Source organism: Ambystoma mexicanum, chromosome 9 (assembly GCF_040938575.1).
Source record: "Ambystoma mexicanum isolate Mex_15411 chromosome 9, UKY_AmexF1_1, whole genome shotgun sequence".
Classification (NCBI taxonomy): domain Eukaryota; kingdom Metazoa; phylum Chordata; class Amphibia; order Caudata; family Ambystomatidae; genus Ambystoma; species Ambystoma mexicanum.
In genome coordinates, this window is record NC_090931.1 from 957,467,965 (window position 1) to 957,486,141 (window position 18,177).

At 44.8% G+C, this 18,177-nt stretch overlaps 1 protein-coding gene across 1 annotated transcript in view; it reads left to right on the forward strand.

Annotated features, from left to right (window-relative positions):
* The window catches only part of KLHL41 (kelch like family member 41), a 94,012-nt gene that overhangs the window by 51,382 nt on the left and 24,453 nt on the right, over positions 1-18,177 (forward strand). Inside the window, exon 4 of the mRNA XM_069616161.1 lies at positions 11,411-11,596. Coding sequence (XP_069472262.1) covers positions 11,411-11,596 — 186 coding nt within the window. The remainder of the gene's footprint in view (positions 1-11,410; positions 11,597-18,177) is intronic.

Genomic DNA, 18,177 nt, shown 5'->3' on the forward strand with positions numbered 1-18,177 from the left:
AGGACATCAAAGACATGTTTCTTGGGTTCTGCAGACATTGCGCATCCGCCCCCTGCATGCTAAAGCGGAAAGTGTTTCTGTCATTATGCTACCGTGGAATTTCGAGGGTTCATCCTGACCTCCCCAAGGCATTGGTGTGGATTCTGCTGTGGTGGGAGCCATAATGAGGTGACTAGAATCGGAATAACTCGAGCTCTGCAGGCGTTTTTAGAGTTGGCTCCCTTTTACTCTAAATGTATTCATCGTTTCTCTGCCATTGCCAAACCTCTGACAAGAACCACAGTGCCACAAGTGTGGGCTCAGGACAGAGCTGATTAAACCCCGTGGAGGCCCCTAGGCAGCCGAAAGGTTGGGGCCCCCTCCACGCAAATTATCTCCTAGTACGTTTTTATTTTTCTGCACCGCTTTATTTTAATCTGTTGCCACAGGGCCCCTAAAAGGAGTGGAGCCCATGGACCAGTCATCAACATCCTTAAACAGGTTTTGACAACAGCACCAGTCCTGCAACATGCCAAGGCAGACTTACCCTTCATAGCCAAATGTGATGTTTCTTCATTTGCAGCCGGGGCTGTTTGAATAGGTGAAGGAACATCATGCAACAGCACAGAAAGCATAGAAGCAGGTGGACAAACATTGTGCTCCTGATCGTACAGTGCCAGAGGGAGACAATCTGTGGTTGCCAACCAAATACCTCGAGCTCCCAGGGCCTTGCAAACTCTTGCCTGGAAATGTCAGGCCTTACAGAATCCCAAGGTTGGTTGAACCATTGACTTTCATATCCCCAGATCCCTGGCGCGAGGCCACTGCATTTTTCAAATTTATCTTCTTACACTATGTCCTTGGGAGACTGTAGTACCCGTTCCACCACCAGTCTCCCCTAATGAATGTCACGGATCAACCACGTTTACAGAGTATACTCTTTGATATTCTAGACTCCCGACAGGTCTAATGGAAACTACACTAACTGGTGTATTGGGAGGGATATGGACCAGAAGACTGCTCATGGGAACCCATTTCCAGCGTTCACAGTCCACATCTGGTAGCAAGATTTCAGCTACAGCATACCTCTCACTTTTGCGGGGTGCAGGCCCGGAGGAGGGTTACTATCAGAGTTGTTACTAATACCCACCTCTTGTTGCATCACCCAATATGGCCTAATGTATCGCAGAGAGTGGAGGATGCACTGTGGGTATGCTGCACGCTGCCCATGAGACATTACTACATCAGTCAGCATTCACGTGGCACAGGAACCTTAATTGCATACTTGCGTCCTTTTCAGGAGGTTCCTCGATCCTTAATGAGTGTTTCTGTGTAGAGTGTTTCTGAGCAGAATTAAGTCCACAATCTCTTGTTCAATTTTGATCTCTGTCCTTCCTTTTCTCCACCCCGGGTTCTTCTCCTACCGCTTCTTCCAGGTTCTTTGGCCATTAATTCTCCATCATAGAAGCCACTGGACTTTTTTCCCATTCCTGTTTCCCTTCAGAACACTGTATTTCATCTGCCTGCCTACATCGGAAATTGATCCTTGGACCCTCTACGGACCGTCTTTGGGACTATCCTTGTACCCGACATCTACATTCGTCTTTTGAGATATGATGCTGCCTTCTCCGTCGGTTTGCTCTCTGACTTACGTTGAGAACTCTTTTCCTATCTAGACTTTTGACCATGGATTTCTTCGGCCATACCTCATTTTCTGGATTGCCTTTGTCTGCCTCTTTCAACTGGTTTCTTTCAGCCACGTCTGGCAGGTGTGTTTGTGGAACAACTTTGGTCTTATGCCATCAGGCATCTACATTCACCTCGACTAAATGTCCTCTGGATTCCTCGTTCACTCTTGCCCGAACCTTCACAGCACAGGTATTTGATAAGTGGAAGGGACGGGAGGTTTCTGAAGGCGGTTGCGTATATTGGTAAGATACAGTTCATATCCTTCTGCCTGCAGTTCCCCAGCAAACATGTCATGTATTTTATTACAGGATTAGGTCACAACAAACATGACTAGTCCCAATCAGTACTTGATTGCACTGGTAAGAGATTAAACAATGATCCCAAAAATGGCCTAATTACCTCCCCCCCCATATTTCCTACCACCCATAAACATCCCAAACCACACCTTAACTAGAACAAGCTTTTATGTTGAGATTGGGGATAAAAATAACTTTCAACACTCTACGACATTCACCCCTCAATCAATACCCCTTCAGCCTACAACATTGTTAATAACAAGATCCAAAGGATATCTCAAGTCACTTGTGGGGTCACTTCTTTATGCGTCTTCCATCACTAGTACGAGGGAACATTTTCTTCCTTCCGGGAAGGACCTTCTTCTCAAGCAGCTCCTCTGTTTGGCTTGATTTCACTGAGCGCCCATCAGTGAGGCTCACCCTGGTTAACGCACTCCTTTGATTTGCCTCTCCCCACCCCGACCTCTGTCAAGCCATACTTGAAACCGTCGTAATGCGTAGAACAGTCGGAGTACATGGAACGAATGGCGTACATGGAACTATTGAAGTGGGCTCGATCGCAAGCACCTAAGGTAAACCACCATATCACATCTCCACGCTTACTCTCTTCTTTACACCACCACTCAACTAGAACACAGCAATGCTATGACACCATTCGGTATGCCATCATTTTGCCTCATACTCCCGATCACTCTAACTAAACACTGCTGGTTACACACCCTCCAGCTTAGGCGTTCTCCTCAGGCCTAACACAGCCAGAATCGATCTGGATAACAACCTGCAAGAACAACCACATACTCTTGATCTCTCAACCACCACACCGACTGGTAAGAAACAGCTATCACACGAATGCCACACCAGCTGCACACATATCCGGTGCTCACACACACCTTTTGACTCCCTCTACTTCTCTCTACTGACTTGAACTTCAGTTCCCGAGGACGTTCAACCTACCAGCGCCTTGAGACCATACCAATGGTACATAAGGCGCTATATAAATGCAAAATAACATAACAAATGTCTGCCCAGTCCCAAGTCTCCTGCGGGTCTGAAAAGAACCGAGTCCTGTTACCTGCCATCACCTTCACAGTTGCCAGATACATTAAGTCATATTTTATTTTCAAGATGCAGTCTCACAGCTTTGAACCAGCCACCTTCATGACCCTCCTTCCTCCTGGACTTGTTTGACAACCTTCGGGCTCAACCTCAGACTGAAACTAATCCTCCTGACAGAATTCCTCTAAGGGCCCTTTGTGTGTTCAGACAAACCAAGCACCCTTATGATGCCTCTCCTGGAGCAACCCTCCACATCCTAGCCCTGGTCTTCGAGATCATTAATTCATTATTGGTTCTATCTGCTTTTTCGGTGTTCCTACTGTATCTTGAACCTCCAACTTTTCCTTCTGTCTCCCCCAGACAAAAATAATGTATTCACACGTCCTGTTGAAGTAGACTGATACCCACTCCAATGATATACTTTTTAAAAGTGTTTTATTCATTTCCAAATGGCTTATAGCACATTCGAAATAGACCAAGTTTCAGGCTTGCTCCGAGCCAGCGCAGGCCCAGTTTCTTGCCCTTCTGTCACGACTTATGTAGGCTTAGGCACTGTATAGGTTTCCCATCTTAATTTGCTGCCCTTGCTTCCGTGGTTTATTTATAGCCATGAGCTCCATCCCTACACAAGAGGCTTTTTTAGGCGAAGCCCACTACTCCAAATGGGGAAGCTTTGCTGATCGTCCCTCTTCTGTCCAGCACTCCCCATTATCTCGAGAACACATTTTTCAAACCACTAAGCACTACCAAATACCTTAATCCACATACTGCAGTCCATATCAAGCGGGGGATATCTGACTAGGGATATCTGAGCATAGAACACCCTCCTCCTTCCCAACTGTCTGCTGGTTGTTTTCCGTGTAAATTGCAAGTTGGCAATTACAGCCTTTAGAGTTCTGTAGAGAAATTGTCAATTTCATCTGCAGCTCCTTGTGGTGGTTTTAGGGGCAAATATGCACAAGCTAAAGTCCTCATGGGAGCTCTGCCTTGTCATGCCAGGGGTGGAGGGTCACAACTTCTCAAGTGTGTTTCCAGAGTTTTGGAATGTTCTGTATCCCCCGCCCCCTCCATGTTAAACTCCACACCAACATTGTCCCAATTCCACACTCATTAAAGGACACATTATTTGCATGCCACTTTCCCCTCTTGATGTCAATTTCCATTTATATATTATTTTTGTCAATCACACGTGTAAGTATGGCAGTTGCAACACTCAAACCACGTGTCACAGATGGCACAAGAATCACTCCAACTCTCTGAGACAGTTCAAGTGTTTTCATTGAACTACGACTGGACCCCAGGGCCGTCACTCTCCCTTCCTCTTCTCTCCCTCTCTCACCTTGTAAGGAACCTCCTTCCGAGCCCAGATGTCCTTAAACCGCAGATTAGTGCTAACGAAAGTTGACCGTAACTTTCTAAAGAGCTATCTTACGCTAAAGATGATAGTCTAAAAGCACTCTTACTAAATTCCCTCACAGGCTTCCTAACTGTCCCTCCTCTACCCAGTGGTTAGTGATCTACTGGAATGTGGGATAGTGCCTTACAAATACCCTGTAAGATTCAGGCTTCTTCTAATATCTCCACTCTCACCCCTCTTTCCTCTACTCTAATCTCCTCCACCTCGCCCCTCCTACCAACCATTTGTCCCTTAGATGTTTCCACTCCTATTAGGTATGGCCTCCATCCATTGATTTTATTCTTACTTCTACTACGCCGCCACCGCTCCCACTAGTACTCCCTTCTTCACACTACTGCTCCCTTCTCCACGCTATACAGGCACCCTTATTTCACTCCGTAACAATCCCTTCACAACCACTCCTTGCATTAGCTTTCCTACACACTCAACACACACACTCAAACTGCAGAACTACTTTCACTCCTTATCCAATACCTCACCTGTTCAACAAATCGCCTCCACACTCCACTGCCCCTTCCTTCCTCCTTCTGATCTCTTGGTCATCCTCCACCTCTGACCTTGCCTGAAAATCCCAGACTTCTGTCACCTGTTTAAACCCCCGTCCCTCTGCTGAGATTGGGTAACTCTCCCTCGCCAATCTGGCCCAGCCTTCCCCACCTGGGGCATGTATGTGTAACAAAAAGTCACAAGTAGGGGGGTTAAACTCAGCCCAATTTCTCCACACAGGTGTGTTGCATACGTAGGCTGGTGGCCTGGAAAGGCCAATGTTCATGTCCATGTTTCAGGTCCCCGTTCAATGGGGTCTCTCAGTAAGAGGGGGGTTGTTCTCCTTTTCTGGTGCACAGTCATCTGGATGTCGTGCAAGCTTGTTTGTCTGGTTCAGGAGCGCTGTGAGGTCTGCAGTGTTGGGAAGCGGTCTCGGTCTCTCTCTCTCTCTGTCTCTCTCTCTCTGTCTCTCTCTCTCTTTCTCTCTCTCTCTCTCTCTATCTCTTTCTCTCTCTCTCTCCTGGTTGTAACGTGTCTGTCGCAGTGCAGGTTTGCCTCTGTATGCCATTCTCTTGCAAAGACAAGACATGGCAAGAGCATACAGCAGTATGAAAGATTTTGGCATTAGGTGGAGGGGCAGGAATTGGGACACTCTCTGCTGCCGCCATCCACCTTAAGGGGTTCTGGGTGGCTCCTTGGTAGTCCTGCCACCCCTATCTGAGAGGGATTCCCATCCCCTCTTAACAAGGTCAGGTTTACTGGACTTGTCACACACAATACATTTTCTTCACACAATGGGACTTCAAATGATCTGTATCACTGATCATTTTTCACAGTATTATTTTTAGCTCTAACTGAACTTGGTGTTTGCCGGCCAACATGCCACAAATTGTTTGAATCTAATCGAAGAAATCTGGAATGGCAACTGCTAAAAGTGATATATTTTAAGCAACTTGATCATCAGATTCCAAAGAAATCCATGACTTGATTAATATGTTTCTCAATGAATGACATTCAAAACCTTTGACATCTCTTTAAAGACTCATACTCTCACCCAACAAAGAAAGATGTGCCAATTTGAACAGGGCATGGCATCATCTTGCAGTCACATAGTTATTACGATAGTACTCCTGGAAAAAATGGTAGCAGAGCTAAGTTAGAACCGAACTAGATGTGAAGGACATTCCCTTGTCTGGAATTCCTCATTTGCTTAAGTCTTTATTCAAGGCTCTTATTCACAGGCCAATTTGAACAGTTAAGCTTTAAAGGGTTTCCCCAAGCACAGGTGATTGGACTGCATCCTCAGGTTGGGTTCCAGCGCATTATAGAGCCTGGATTTCTGGTCTCTGAGAGAGTGGCCTAGGTCTTTAAAACATTTATATAACTCTTGGATGGTTCACAGATCTAGTAAACTTTGTAGTTTTGATTGTGACGTAGCGAGAGGCTAGTACCTGGAGGCATCGCCATCAAGCCATGTGCATGATGCACAGAATCTTGATTCTAATTCTGGATGCCACTAGCCGCCAGCTGAGTGCTTTTAAGACCAGTTTCACAGGTTCTGTGTTTGCCAGGTTAAGCACATGTTATCAACCTGTGGATATGTTGCTTGGGGATATGGGAATTGGTTATCACCAATGCACTGATTAACTTGGTGTACAATTTGAAGGAGCAGGGAGACATTTCAGAGAATAGAGAGCTGGAAATTGAGGACCTTGAACGTAGCATTAACATTGGCCATAAGAGAAAGATACGCCTCATAGATGATAGCATGGTTCTTAGCTTCATAGATATGTTGGGGGGGTGCTCCAGGTTTTATGGGTGAATTGATAGGGCTGTTTCGGGCATATATGCTCCCAATAGCAATATCTAATGTTTTCCTCCATGTAATGATTGATCCATCCTCTGGTATAAATGCTCTAGGCATTTGCTGATGATTTACAGACACCCTCTGAGTTTTCCCGAAATTGAGCCGCAGGAGGGAGATGGAGAATCCCTGTTGCAGTCTTGTTAGTACTTTTTCCAAAGAAGAAACCTCCCAGCCTATCTAGACTTCAGAGCTTCTTTTAACAAGAAATTATCTAATCCATACTCTGCTCATTTGAGTGATCAAGTGAGTTGTTTCCCGCAGAGAAGTTGAGTATCAGGACACCTTGCCAGTCTTAGTCAAACATGGCAAAGATGTTCCCTCTGATGTCTGGCAGGGTGATTTCAATACCTTTCCCTGGCTTGAAACGTTATGGTGGATCATTAACGAGAAGTTTTCTTTTTCCCCAGCTGGTCTTGTTACTTCTCTTTCTAAATGTTACAGGGTATGGCAGTGAGATTGACCTGTACGGGTATCAGATGATGATTTGACAGGATGTGTGGCTTTGCCATTGATTTCCTCACAAGGGGTGTCATGATGTTGGCTTTCTTTGTACATAATTCTAAGTTGATACACATAAAAGCGCCAAAGCTTACAGAAAATAAGGTAGCAGGAATAGTTGTTAACTGTATCACAAGTCTTGGGAGAATCAATGTGCTTGTCAGCAGATAAGTAAATATCTTGATTGACCCTTTTGACAGGTTGGAGACAATATTTCCTGCCAGGCCGGACAGGCCCAGGCGGGAGAGGCCCAAGTTAAGGTTAGGAGAGAAGCAAGAGCCATTACAGTACCATTAATGCAGGTGTTGGCCCACTCTGAAGGCTAAAACCACCACTATTACCTACGTTCCTGCAAAGCACTCAGGAGGATAGCTCAATGGCAACGTGCTCGCCTTGGAAGCAAGACAACACGATTCCCGGGTCCGCGCTTAGAAACCTCTGGGTATTAAGCGCGTTATAAATAACATATCATATCAAAGCGGGTGCCAAAATCTGGTTTAACAAGTTTTTTAAAAATTAAATCTTATTTTTATTCCTGTAACTTAACTCTGTTTCTCTGTTCCTTGTGCTTACCCTTGTTAACTTTTCAGTACCAATGTTCACTCTGTCTGGTCTGGATTGAGCTTCAGATAATGTATCTGAGCCAATTTAGCCAAGTGGTTTGGCAGGCACTCAAAGGCTATCTCTGAGACTCCTTGTAATCAGGCATCTGAGACCTCATGGAACTCGTCTATCACCAGTGTACCAAAGACCCCATACAATTAGCTTGTAGACTGTCACCCTGTACTAGCTTTCCACAGCCAAGAGGATTACAGTGACGTTTGATGCTGTATCACTTTTAATGGGCTCTAGCAACCACCTGGACGATATCCAAATTCACCAGATTTGGCATCAGCTAAAGAGTTTTTGAGTGCCTGCCTCTCTTAACGTGTAACACACTGTGCACGTGGGAGTGGAGGGGGTGGTGGGGGTGCGAAAAGATCTTGTATTCCAGCTGCATTTACAAAATGAAGAAACAGCCAGGACACACGGGTATGTATCACTCTCCATGCTTACGGAAGATAGTGGGAAGGCACGGCCACCCACCCACACGCATCTAACATCATACACCACTTTAAGACACATCGCACAACACCTCTGTCACAAGAATGCAGCTATCCCCCACTCCAAAACTTCGGTCTAGCTGGACACATAATGAGTCTCCTGCACTCGCATACTCTCCACACTACCTCACAGCACCCATCCACAGGCCAGCGCGACATGGCTTGGGATATGTTGGTCAGAAGACAAGGACTGCCCATGTCGGGATTAATGAACACGAGAATCGGGTGTAGAAATGACACGGCACCATTAGTCTCCCATTTTCTGGAATACCAACACTCACCAGATGATCTCAAATGGTGGCTCATAGATGTAGTACGCAATCCACTTAACCCACAAAGGAGTCTACTCAACAAAGAGGCACGTTGGATACATCGCCCCAACACAGTGGAAATGGGTCTTAATGAAGAGTTCCGCTCTAGTAGGCTTGTGACCCTGTCATCACCCCATTATAAAGTGCTGACAGGGACCGCGGATAGTGTCCGGTATAACACTAGATCATTTAAACCCGACTACTGGGGTTGACCCAGTGTCCAATTTGTGACTTTCTCGACTAGCAGATTTAATTGCTAGCTACCCAGGCACTTGCCTGCACAGTGCGCGGCATCAATACATTCCATTACTTTCTGAGGAAATGATGATGTAGAAACAGAATCTGTTCTACGATTTTGCAGCTCACAGAAGCCACTTCCCTGACATAGTCAGCCCCCAAGCACGCCTCAGCTCAAGGGACTCACCCAGAGCCTGAGACACCCAGATGAGGACCGCTTCACACTCGGGGAAGCGCCTACTTGGAGAGGCCTCTTACTGTACCCCCTGAGAACGCTATTTTTCTCTTTTAAAATTCACTTCTTTTTAAATGACCTTGTGTTTGATTCATTGATGAAAGGAGCATGAGGTAACCTTATTTCCGATTTGCACTTTTTTGGCTATACTTCCCATGGAATACATGGGACTTGAGCCCACAGCAGTGGCGCAATACAAAAGATGCAGGTTTCATTACAGCCTGTTTTCTCCTTTTTTTCCCCACTTTCCTCTCGTTGGCGGTCACCAATCACGTTCAGTTTGGTCCTGAGGAAAGCGGACATAGCCACAAAAGTCCACCGAAATGTACAGCCTCGCGTGTTTGACTGGCTCACAACAGCGGGGCTGCACCGTTATTACATGCATACTAGTGCCTTACATAGACATCTGAACTGTTTGATTGCATTCATGTGACAACATCAGAAGCAAGACACAAGTTGTCTAGTTAGATAGAGAGGCAAAACAAATTGTAATGTTTGTAATCTCAGCTTTATTAACTGCTCAAACTGTTTTTTCTGGAATTGTATTTACACATAATTTTCTCTTTTCTTTTTTTGTTTTTCTTTTTCTTTGAAGTACCTACAGTACTCATCCCAGGGTGAGCCTGTTATTAACATTCAGTATACACGCCTGTTCTTTGCACTAATATTTATGTCTAAAAACATGTGAAAACGTTCTTTGTTAATGTATATAAATTGAATAAATGTATTGGAAGTGACAAATCCAAGGATAAAATATGACTTTTTCTGTTTAAATATATACAGAATAGCCAAATGTGCTCCCTGAAAAATGTAGGTGAGATAAGTGTTAATGAACTCTGTCAGCACCGAGTCCAAAATCTAGTGATTTATCTCGCTGGAGTAATCCTGTTTTGTTTCCCTGCCAGGACATTCTGTTGTATTGGACTTATGTTCCCTGGTCCTGGACAGAGTAGGGGCTGGCCCTGACATGCACAACTCGGCATGGGTAGCGAGCAGGGACTTGGACACTGCTGCCTACCTTCGTATCGGCTAAAACGCACACACGCATTCTAAACTCCTCTGACGGATTTCCCATACCTTGGACTTTGGTCCCCTGAGGGCGTTCACCTACAGTGCTTTGAGGCCATACCAATGGGAAAAGGCGCTATACAAACTACAATTACATTACATCACATTACCAGGATCATGCTTTGGGCTATCTACAACCCGCATGACCCGAACAGGTTTATCAAATAAACTTCATTCAGTATTGCTAGCTTTCACCTGTTTTGGCATGAGGAAGTGGTGGGGAGATAACGACCTACACAGAGAAGATTATTTACCTAAGTATCGTTGGCCATCTATTTTACACATTCCAAGCATACATTACAATACGGATACATAAAGCCAACCTCCTGGAGACACAATTTTCCAATCTCTTAACCTTCATTTAAAGTTTCACTGAGGCTTATTTTGAACAGTTTCTGTTGCCCTTCCATTTTCTAGTGAAGGTGCCTTACTCTGTTAGGTTTCTCGTCCAATTTTGGAGCAGATTGTGGTACTTGTTCTCTTTACAACAGGTTCTCCGCAACCCAGTACCTACACTCACAAAGGGTCATGCTCTTTATCATGTTTATTTAGATAAAGTATAGGCCCACCCAGAGGACAAAAAACATTAGCACATGTGGTAGAGCTACCAGCCCATCAATGGGAGTCTGAGTGCCATCCTGGCTGCCAACAGTTCCGCCACAGCGGCAAACTTTCTTTCAGTCGTATGCCACGACCCCCAGGAAAACATGTACCCATAATCATGCAGCCCCCCCATCCCACCATCCTCCCCTGCTTGCCAGAATGGAAATAGTATGTGGACTCACAGTTAACTCCCTTTACTCTTTGTAGTATTGTTTGTAGTTAGTTTTAGGGCAAATTACCCTGTGCAATCCGGTGTCTCCAAAAGAAAAACAATCATTACACTTCACAAGGACCTTTCACCTCGGGCAAGCAGGCCTTTGCCACCCCAACAAGCTACCCACCAGCCGTTGACACTATAATACCCCGATTGAGTGGCCCGTGTCAGACTCTTGCCACTTGCAAGCACTGAGATGATAGGTGGCGTTATGACAGCATTCAACGGCATTCAAATTCTCCACCACAGAAGGATGAAGTGTTGCCTCTGCCTTGTTTGAAAACCGCCTTGTGTCACAATGTTCCCTGTACACGTTGCTTGTATTTTACTCCTTTCCTTTTCTCGCCACAGGAAAAGCACTGGCAGAGTATTTGTCTACAACACCAAAAAAGGCGGCTGGAAAGATCTCCCACCCATGCGGACCGCTCGCTCAATGTTTGGCGCTGCGGTCCATAAGGGCAAGATCTACATTGCCGGTGGGGTTACCGAAGATGGCTTGATCGCCACAGCTGAAGTGTATGACATTGGCAGCAACAAGTGAGTAGAGCAATTCCATGCGGTTCTACGTTTAAAAAACCAAAAGAAATACAGTGAGGCCCAAAAGACCGAGGTTTTTTTGGTCGAATTCCGAAAATGTTTTTTTTGTCTTTTTCGCTTTTTTTGTAATAATACAGGGAAGACCCCGCACCCGCACCCCCCCACTTCCCCCTACCTTTATTTACACCCTTACCCAAACCCATCCCCATCTATTCATTAATAAAAGGTTTAAAAATCCTGGCAAAATTCCACCAAAAAAACCCTATCTTTTTGGCATCGTTTTCTGATTCGTTGTTTCAGGGCGTGGGGGGTATTACCATTCCATACATTTAAGTACAGGCATGCCAGCGAGCATTATTTGTATATTTTCAGAAAAAAGTTATATAACAAATAAGCCATCATGGGAATGTTTACATCAAATGGTGCTGTGAAACTTGCATATATAAGAGTTCTATTAGGCATATTTCTCTCTAGCACCTTGCCATATATTTGTAGGTATTGCACAGAAAATATTGCTAGAGAGTAATGACAAAGATGGCGATAAGGCGGTTCCCCTGGGCATTAGAGTGGCTAGAAAGATCTGAAGACACACAGCACAGGCCTGTCCTACTCCTTTAGGTCTCATGTTACCCATACTCCCAGCTCTTATTCCTTGTGTGCCCCCACTTCGGTTCCAAAAAAGGAATGCTGTCTTTCCACTGTTATGGCCATTGCAAATGGTAAGCCGGTGCAGGTAACAAAATGGACGCTTTCGACTAAGATTTCCATAGACAACCTTGAGTACCTTTTCTATGTCCTTCAGATCTTGTATGTGTCCCTTCTCAACTGGTGGGAACCGATAACCGTACGCAGAAAGCTTGAAGGCAGATACACCAGATCTGGCATCAGGCGACCAAACAGGAAAGGCATTACTACCTGGCCAAACAGTGTAACTGCTCCTAACGTACACAAAAAGTATATGGGCCAATCCAAATGGCCACCCTACAGATCTGAGGGACATGCTTTATGGAGGCTACAGAGGCTATATTTGCTCTAGTGGAACAGTTAGAGTTGGTTGAGTACGTTGAGCAGGTGCGATTTTCGTCCACTAAATGCCATGATGATAATTAAGAGAATTTGAAAGCCATTGGGAAATTAGCACTTTCAATGGTTGATCGACTTAGTTCGTTCGACATTAAAAGTCACAAACATAAGAGAAGTGTAAGTAAGCTTGTTGCTTTAACCAAATATAAAACACAGTACTTATCACACACAGACTGTGCAATGTTCTCTGTGCTCTGGAAGCATAGGGCCTACACGTTTGCTGGTCCGGGAACTACGGTACCGATAAGCTTGCCGGAACTGTAGTTCCCGGACCGGCAAACTACGAGTTCTGCTCGCGGGTGCCAAAACGGGCGCCAGGTATGTCCTGGCAGCCATAACGGCACCCGCGAGCAGGGCATGTTGGATCCACCGGCACCATTTTCAATGGTGCCGGTGCATCCGACTTCCCCATTCCCATTGAGCCCTATGGGGCGCATTTCATTCCGGCGGTCGCAAATGGGCAATTACCGGGTCCGGCAGGGCCATAATGACCCAGTAATTGGCCATTCGTGGGGCTAGAATTTTTCAGAAGTTTGGCGGCAAGGCTACTGCCAAACTTATAATGAGGCCCATCTCATCTCCTGGTTGATGCAGAAATGTGTACTATGCTTGGGGATGATGGATGAGTCCGTGGGGTACCACCCGACTCGTACAGTATGGGTTAGTGTGATGTCACAAGGAAGACCTCTTCTGAAACCAAATATGCCAATTCATAGGATTCCATTGCATTTGCCAACATCAACAGCACAGCTCACATCAAAGACAAGATGTGCCTTGCTCACAGGAAATGTCCATCAAATGATCTCGTCAGCACAGGATTCTGCAGCATCTTGGATCCATTAGCATAGTCTCCAGAGGATAACTCGGGGACAACGTGCTCGACTTGGAAGCAAGACGACACGGAGCAACACAGGTTCGATCCCCGCTTAGAAACCTCTGGGTATTAAGCGTTTTATAAATAACCTATCATATCATATTCATTTAGGCCACTAACTTAAAAATTCATGACATGGAGCTTCTCTATGTTCAATTAAAAAAATAAATCCTGCAGTGTGAACAATCAGAAACACCTAAATATTTGTGAACTCATTATTAGCATTGTAACCTGCAGGAGGCCCAGTCATCAGTGACACATGCTTTTGGTTCAATATAGCAGACTCATTCTCGCCTATTTGAAGCAAGGGAGTCAATGTAAGACTTCTTTCGGGTTCTCTAAGAAGCCTATCACACTGAGACAGACCTTGTATGAAACCACCAACAAAAGCAAAGTACTACTGAGGGATCAAGGTAAAAGGTGGGCTGGATAATAGGATGAAGGGCAAGACACCACCCTGAGGTTCAAACAAAAAAAGGAAAATATTAGTAGATACGACCCCAAAATAAGGAGGCCATAGAATACTGAGGAATAATGGTTACATGTAGGTTGGATGTGAATGACAAATAGGGAGTGAGTAGGTCCAAAGGAACAAGGAAGGAAAAGGGAAGTAGGAACCTATAGCTTATTGAACCAATGGAAGAAATACATAGTCTGATGAAGAAAGTCAGAATACTTGCTGGAAAAAGGATACAGCGCCATGCACAAATCCAAGGAACTCTAACAACCAGAAAGTCAGAGGAGGCAGCATGAGCAAGAGTGAGAAAGTACCAAAGAACCAGAAACCCAATCGAGCATAGTCCACGGTCACAACTAATGCCAGCAACCAAAAGGATCGCTACACACTGGATAATCCAGTTGTGGAGCACTGTTATCAGTGAAAGTCCACTTAAATAGCATTTCTGCCACACATTGTCCCCAAGTATTGCAGGAGACAAAAATGCAAGGACAAACAATACAGACTTCAAAATGAGTGCTGCACCTGGCAGAATCCAAGAGGCAGGCTGGAAGATGGAGTGTTGAGCACTGCACCAAGCCCTGGAACCCCACCTTCAACCCCCAGCACAACTCAAGGATTCATCCAAGAGTGATCGATGGATGCAGCACTGAGTAAGAGATGCATCATCTTCATCCATTTAAAAAATAGCGGGTGGGAAAGCTGCCCATGGCAATGTGCACGCTGCACCCTGTACCAATGCACTGAGGCCACATGACCATTTTAACCCAGCCCATCTCCATCAGTGGCCACTAAACTCAAGCACAGAAATCCAGTCCCTCCTTTTGCAGGTTGTGAATCTGAATATTTTCAGGATAAGGCATTGTAGCAGTAGGCATAGTATAGAACCCTCTACTATTAGGGTGAAGGAAACCTCTCAGGCCAGGGCCTACGGAGGGAAAGGCATGCAGGATGTTGTTGTGCTCTAGCACCTTGAAGCGTCTCTTGTGCTAGATGGAATTACCAACAAAGATCTCAGACCAAATAACCGGACAGACTCAAAGAATATGGCAAATTACTACTTTTATTCTGAATTCTATGGGGATCATGTCTACTTATAGAATACATAATGGTTAGTACACCATTGGCTGTCTCTTATCTGTGAGGAATGCCTCTAACTACCTCTAAATACATATAATACTGATTATAACAAACAGAATAGCAGTGAATTGGTCTATGCAACATTGTATAGCAGATTGCCCCATAGACCCACTGATTGGTTGCATTCTCACCCAACCTTGGACTTTCGGCTCGGCTAGCAGCACGTAAACGAAACGAAACCCAGGTGCTTGGGTCACGTCAGATTACTCCCCACTTTCCCAATTAGTCCATCATCTCTCATTAGTCCAGCCATTAGCCAAGGTTTCCCGTCTGTAGTTGACCTTGTAGCCTGCTCTCTGTTCTGGGACATTCAAGGGGCTGTAAGCACATCACTATCTTCATCCAAGCCTTAATGAATAGCCCTTGTTTCGAGTCACATCTGAAGAGACCACAAATTGGTCTATTTCAATCTCTTGTTTAATGCTATTTGATTTAATTATACTGAGTTTCACTGCTCTTCTTGGCCTCTAGAGACTTGCTCACTCCACCTTATAGACGTTATACACTTTTAATTGTCCAGTACTTGGCTCTTGCAGATGTTTTCTTCTTTAATCTAAGAGAAATATGTCTCGTCCATGGCTTATCCGTCTACCTCCCTTCGTGCTTTGCAGCTATTCCTTAAAAATAGTATCCTTGATCCCAAGCCAACATAGACTCCTCTTTGTTATGCACATAAAGCTGTTCTTCCAGTGTCTCCTGACTCTGCACCCCTGATCTGTTTCTGAAGTAGTAGAATTGATTCTTAACACAAGCCAGCACCCATTTTCCAATTATGGCTGTCCTAGCCACGTTTTATATTCCTCTATAGCAAGCTTCTATATATCTTATCTACCTTGCATTACTGCGCATTTACACTTATTGGTCAGCAAGTTACTGTCTTTTTTTGCATTCATGATTACTTTATCGTTTTGTACATGTTTCTCTCATCACTTCAGTTACATCATTACTCTTCGGTATTTTCATATCGTTTCAGTATGTCGTCATATAGCTTCTTTATGACATCACTCTGCCCACGTCAGATTTCACTCAGCACTACAGGATATCCAATGGTGTGTTCTGACATCCTTCCACACAACATCCTTCTAAATATTCAGTGCGAGGGTACATTCGATACGGTTGTCTGAGTGCATATCATCTCTCGTACACTCGATGCAGTATAGAAGGCCCATATGGGGCCCTTCTCCTGCTGTTCCAGTACGCCAGCGATGAGGGGGAAGGAGTTAGGGAAAATGCGCCCAACTGCTCCTCTACATTGTCTTTGCTGGTTTGACCAAAGGCGATCTCAATCTACTACCACTTTCACTGAAAAGGGGTGCGGTAGAGACCCTTGCATAGGTCCTTCCTTGGGGAATGCCAAAGGCAATGCATTAAGACAGTATGCATTTTTTTAAACTGTGTTCAACAGGTCTATGGGATGCTCATTGCCTCTGGAGATTTTACCTGTGCAGTTGTGTTGTTTGGCTGTGAAAATTGCTTTGCGATATGATGCGAGGCTGGGTCAAATACCCAGTCTGGTGTGAGGGCCTCTTTTTTTGTGTCACACTGTTTGTGGCAAGTTATTCTTTTAAGGCGAATAAGAAAACCTATTTAACAGCATTGATTCTGGGATCTGTTTGGCTTCTCTGGAAACATTGGCAGGTTTGACAGCTTTGGTGGTGTGATCTGTCTGTATTTTAAAGAGAATGTTCATGAGGACACAGTGGAGGGACCTGTGTAAACACCTCTGTCCACAGGTTTGTTAAGTTTTCAGGAAAAAAAGTAATTTTGCAAAGTGATGCACAAGCTTGCCAGATTCTGTGGGTACATTGATGTGAAGTATTTGAAGTTTATAACAGACTTTGACACAGTCAGCAAATAGATCGGTTAAGTAGCATGTTTGGATGATTTATCTGCAGCCCTCTGCTGAAGGTTCTAAAACCATCTATCCTAAGGGCAAGAGAGGGATCCAACCAAAATATAGACCAAACCCTCCTTATGGGTAGCTATGGCAGAGGAGGCCGTCTTCTCTCCAGGCATGAGAAAAGGCTGGTGGATAGGTACAGTAAGTCCCAACAGTTAGCTCAAGAGCATACACTGTACCAGTATTCTGAAAGAATACACTTTGATTACATCATTACTAACAAAAAAACACTAAGTTCAAATAAGTAATAAGTTTAGGACGCATTACACAGTAAAACAAAGTTGGTATACAAAGAGTAAAAGGATGATTAGACCCTTCCCACTCCAATAGATAATGTGAGGCCTATACCTGGTGGTAGACTCTAAACAATACAATACAAAGGGGTGGAGAAAAAAAGGATTCCTATGCAGACCGGCAAGACCAGTAACATACACATACTGCCTCATCACGAGTTTGGCGGTAACCCTTAAATGCAGCGGTAACGCTATTACCGCCACATTTAAGGGTCAGCCAAATCACAATCTGCTGCGATTTTGCCAATTTTCGATGCTATTACCGCCGGCGGTAATACCGCCGCCGGTAATAGCACTGAACATTCCCCATTGGGCCCAATGGGGAATGGGAAATTCCTCAATGGGCCCAATGGGGACTTACCGTTCTGCCAAACCCGTGATCCGGCGCTAATAGCACCGGGGGGTTGCTAATAGCCCCGGCGGTAACACTGCCGGCGTTAGCGCCCAACTCGTGATGAGGCCTGGAATTACAGTGTCAGTACATGGGTTCAACAATTGCTCTTCACACACAACCTCTAACAAATTATAGAACAAATACCTAAAAAAGAACATATGTTTGATCGATAGATAAATATCAATATTAAACACCAGCAAAAGTTACGGTATGGTGGTTTTAAAGGCTATCAGAAAAATCCTTCTAACTGAACCTTGAAAACAGAATTAGCAATTTCAGTCAAGTCATACACTGCACAGCACCACCCAGTAGCCATCACTGAAAGTTCACCTCTTGTTCAGATCCAGGTGGGCAATGCATTGTGGGTATGCAAATTATCTCAAATACCAAGTCTTTTCTCAAGGAAAATGTATGTCCAAATGGAAGCACTATTTTATACA